The sequence below is a fragment of the Kryptolebias marmoratus genome, linkage group LG16, assembly GCF_001649575.2.
Source record: "Kryptolebias marmoratus isolate JLee-2015 linkage group LG16, ASM164957v2, whole genome shotgun sequence".
Classification (NCBI taxonomy): domain Eukaryota; kingdom Metazoa; phylum Chordata; class Actinopteri; order Cyprinodontiformes; family Rivulidae; genus Kryptolebias; species Kryptolebias marmoratus.
In genome coordinates, this window is record NC_051445.1 from 14,677,473 (window position 1) to 14,681,926 (window position 4,454).

Here is a 4,454-nt window from a genome sequence, read left to right on the forward strand (position 1 = left end):
TTTAGTTTAGTTTTTAAACTAAAACAGCTTCAAGTCAAACCGCATTGCTGTCACCTTGGTAAAATGCGTTGAGATCGGAACTTTGTTTTGAAAACCTTGCAATGCGCTTCCGGAAACAGGGGCGCTTTTTTTCGGCGCAACACCGGAAGCTACACGTCTCGGGAGAGCGAGGACCGACTAGCAAAGCTCGCAAGTAAATATACACACAGGTATCCATAAAAAGGGTGAGTAGACGCGAATTTGTCGCCTTTTACAAATTCAGAAACAATAATGCATTTAATTTATGTTCCCATAATTAAATAAATCTTCCCACGTCCTGCACTCTTACGTTACACGACGGGGCGACACAAGCTAGCGTGTGAATGAGAAGCTAACGTTAGTTAGCATTTTAAAGAGCCGATCTCAAGGTAAACCGAGTACAGGGTTAACAAACGGGGTTTAAGGAGTTCAGTAAGCTAGCCATGTGTTTTTGTTTCTGGTTGGCTTGTGAGGTGGTTCACTGGACCTCTGCTGGTTTTTATCAGGAGGATGAGCAGCTCGGAGGAGGTGTCCTGGATATCCTGGTTCTGCGGACTCCGAGGAAATGAGTTCTTCTGTGAGGTAAGCATCGGATTCACCACAGAGCTTCAGACCTAAAAGTTTGGGTTTTATTTTCGAGCTGGTGTTTAATTTTTTAATAGCAGGTTGACCCTTACAGAAATATACCTTTCAGGAAGTGTCAGGCTGAGTCTGCAGCATCTTCCTTTAGCTGCAGAAACAGCAGCTTCTGCTTTTAGTTTATAAGAAACAGAAACAAGATCCAGAACTGGACAAAAAGAGACAAAACATGCAGAGACTCTCACACAGATTAAATAAAACAGTCCTCATTTTGTTTCTGATCACTGTTTCTGAAAAGGTAGTCAATTTTTTGTTATAAAACCTGTAATTTCCAGCACTTGCATAATGTCCAAGGACTCCATAGCGCTTCACACTACAGTCATTCACACATTCATACACTGATGGCGATAAGCTACATTGTAGCCACAGTGGCCCTGGGGCGGGCTGACAGAAGTGAGGCTGCCATGACACCGGCGCCACCGAGCCCTCTGACCACCATTAGTAGGAAAGGTGGGTGAAGTGTCTTACCCCAGGACACAACGGCTGAGACTGACGGAGCGGGGGCTCAAACCGGTAACCCTAAGTAAGAAGAAATTTTGAGGACATAATAGTAATTATCATTCACTGGTTATGTATCTGCAGCAATAAGGAAGAGTGTTTCGTAGCCCAAACAAAAGGATCGTTGTCTTTATTTATGGCACTGATTCACCTACAAAGAGCACTCCTGCCTCTGCTTTTCATCTGCTCCACAGTTAAACCATGTTATTAATCATCTGTACACCCAAAACATGGTGTTTGGGGTTAAAAGGGCTGATCATTTACACCTGGCTGCGTCACGAAGCCCCATTTTCAGAAAGGTTGCTTGTAAAGGGGGCTCTTTGGACTAAATTGCAGAGGTTTTTGTTTTTTCCGTATGTGTACAGCAGTGACTTCACTCTGCTACACAGAACTGTGTACTTTGGTTTATGATGACCCCCTTAAATTTACTTGACAGCTGTGTGTACTTTTCCCAAAAACCTTCGCTTTATTTTTATTGTGAGCAATACAGAATAAATGGTCACACAGAGGCAGCTTGATGGTGTTAATGTGTGCCTTTTGTTTGCTGTGCTGGCTGTTAAAGCCTCTTTCCTCTCTTATATTTCCCACTTACGCACAGGCTTTTTTCCCTTAAGACATAAAATGCGAAGCACTTAAAAACACCAGGAACTGTCCGCAGTGTGGGCCTTGGTGCTTTCCGCAGTGGTGTGTCTGACACTTCAGTGTTCACACAGTCCAACGTCTAATTTTAACCCCTCACTTTCTGCGAGGCGTCTGTGCGATTGCTTTCATGTCGCTGTTGCGGTACTATTGTGCTGCTACGCCAGCAGCAACTGGTGTCATTAGTAGCCGTTCTTTGTTTCTATGTTTTAGGTCGACGAAGACTACATACAGGATAAGTTCAACCTGACGGGTTTAAATGAGCAGGTGCCTCACTACCGCCAGGCTTTAGATATGATCCTTGACCTGGAGCCAGGTGAGGCTGTCGAGAAGCAGTCACTTCCGTGAGCAGAGACACACCGGGGACAGTCAGTTGACCTGCTGAAATCCTTTTGTTTTTTAACAGATGAGGAGCTTGAAGACAACCAGAACCAGAGTGATTTGATTGAGCAGGCTGCCGAGATGCTCTACGGGCTTATTCACGCTCGCTACATTCTCACAAACAGAGGCATTGCACAAATGGTAGGTTTTGTGCATTGCAGCTTCAGAGTCTCATTTGCTGTGTGCTAAAATCAAAAGCAGTAACCTCTGAATTTGTTCCGTTTTTGTAGCTGGAAAAATACCAACAGGGGGATTTTGGTTATTGCCCCAGAGTTTATTGTGAAAATCAGCCAATGCTTCCTATCGGTACGTCTGACTTTTCCTCGAACGTCACATCAAACCAGCTGCAACTCACTTTAACATCAGGAAACCGCCTTTAACTCCTCCTCTCCTGGCTGATTGCAGGTCTGTCGGACATCCCAGGAGAAGCAATGGTGAAGCTTTATTGCCCAAAGTGTATGGACGTTTACACCCCTAAGTCCTCCAGACACCACCACACAGACGGGGCCTACTTCGGCACGGGGTTCCCCCACATGCTGTTCATGGTGCACCCAGAGTATCGGCCGAAGCGACCGGCCAACCAGTTCGTGCCAAGGTTTGTTCAGATGATCTTCATTGGCCACATTTCACATTTCTACAGCATTTAGACTGGATGTTAACTCAGCCTTTCTCTATTGAATTTAAAGTTGGGACTTTTTGAAGGGGCAAACTCCTGAGTTGTCAGTATCTTACATGGTTTGGAAAACCAGGGAGGGCATTTTTTTAGGAACGAGTCAAGCTAACTGTAACACAGTGGTTCAAATAAATGCTTTACTGTAATTTCTTTTTTTTTTTTAAGTGTCATATTTGCATGAGAGTTATTTACTGTGAAGACTGCTGCCCACTGCAGCACGCTCAATCTGTAAAAAAAAGAGTGAACCACTTCAGTAACTGATGCTAAAGTAATGAGGTGTAAACAAACAAGACGTATTTCACTTGAATGGTGACAATATTTCTGAAAAATTTGAGTCAAGAAAGTGATCTGAGTAGTTGTTAGCTTGATTTCTCCCTGAGTTTTCAAACTGAGCTTTTTCTACCTACTGCAGGTAAGATACTAAGTTCTCATACTTTCTCCACAAAACCCCACTTCAAAAGATCCAAACTTTCCCATCAAGTCATAATCTCGCTGATTTCGACTGTTTGCTTCTGATTGGGAGACCCAGCACTGCTTGCGCACCGCTCTTCAGTTTCCTTTTGTGTTAAGATTGTTTTTGTTTGTTTGTTTGTTTTCAGGCTATACGGATTCAAAATTCACCCGATGGCTTATCAACTCCAACTCCAGGCCGCGTCAAGTTTCAAGAGCCCGGTGAAGACGATCCGCTAGAACTCGGCTTTGCAAAGACAATGGACTCATGGACCTTTATCGTTTACCGCTAGTTTGAAGCAGTGTACTATATGTTCCCAATAAATGGTTGTACAGGTACTGAAACTCATCCGTGTTAATACCTTTTTTAAAACGACCCATTTCCTCTTATTTAGTGACCCAGAGTTTTTTATCTTTAGTCAACGTGTTAAGAGTGCAGCTCAAGCATGTTTTTGCATTTTTGGAGAGCGTTCCTCTTAGAGAAGTTTTCACGGCAGGTGTAGAAATTATTGCCAAATATGCCTCCTAGGGATTTGCCGTCTCAGTGATTGTCAAGACTTTGGACGTTAAATTGTAATGAATCATGATAAAGTTATTATGAAAGATGTTGGAAATTGGCCTGATTTCTTTCTTCCTCCCAGCAGTTTGCGCTCAGCTGTTTGTTTTTTATTCACAACTGGTGGCAGAGGGTGAAAGAGGGGTATGATGTGGTATATAAAGGCTACACCGGCTGTAACAAACACCCTACAGACGACTGAAAAGGGATGATTTTAATAACCAAAACATAGTAAATTAAACACAGTTGGACTCTTAGCTACTACCACAAGTTTTACTTCAATATCTGTTAACCTGACAGAGTTGGAGCCATTTTTGTTTTTTTTTAAGGTCAGTTGTCTGTGGCAGCTATAAAAAAAAAAAAAAAAAAAAAGTTCACTCTAAAAGTTAATTGATTACTTTTGTTGTTTTTTTTTTAAACTTTCAATAACATTTATATAGACGCAGCAACCCAGACTTGGCATGAATAGCAATTGCTCCAATATTCTTTTTTTACGAATGTGTACCTAAATGAGTTGAGTGGCTAGAATCATTTTCCTTTATTTAGTGTAAAAATTGTACCTTTTAAGTCGTACGCGTCACACAGACAACCCACCAGGAA

The 4,454-nt window shown here is 42.4% G+C and overlaps 1 protein-coding gene across 2 annotated transcripts; it reads left to right on the plus strand.

The window, feature by feature from the left end:
• The first annotated feature begins 91 nt into the window (after window positions 1–91).
• Window positions 92–3,912, plus strand: LOC108241936 (casein kinase II subunit beta-like). 2 transcript variants are annotated; one of them, XM_017426437.3, is made up of 7 exons: window positions 92–224; window positions 525–600; window positions 2,008–2,110; window positions 2,201–2,316; window positions 2,406–2,481; window positions 2,581–2,770; window positions 3,448–3,912. In XM_017426437.3, the coding sequence occupies exons 2-7, from the start codon at window positions 529–531 to the stop codon at window positions 3,536–3,538; spliced, it is 648 nt and encodes a 215-aa protein (XP_017281926.1). In that variant the 5' UTR covers window positions 92–224; window positions 525–528; the 3' UTR covers window positions 3,539–3,912. The 2 variants fall into 2 exon arrangements, with proteins under 2 accessions (XP_017281926.1, XP_024863848.1); XM_025008080.2 differs by having other exon boundaries at window positions 172–193.
• Window positions 3,913–4,454: the final 542 nt, after the last annotated feature.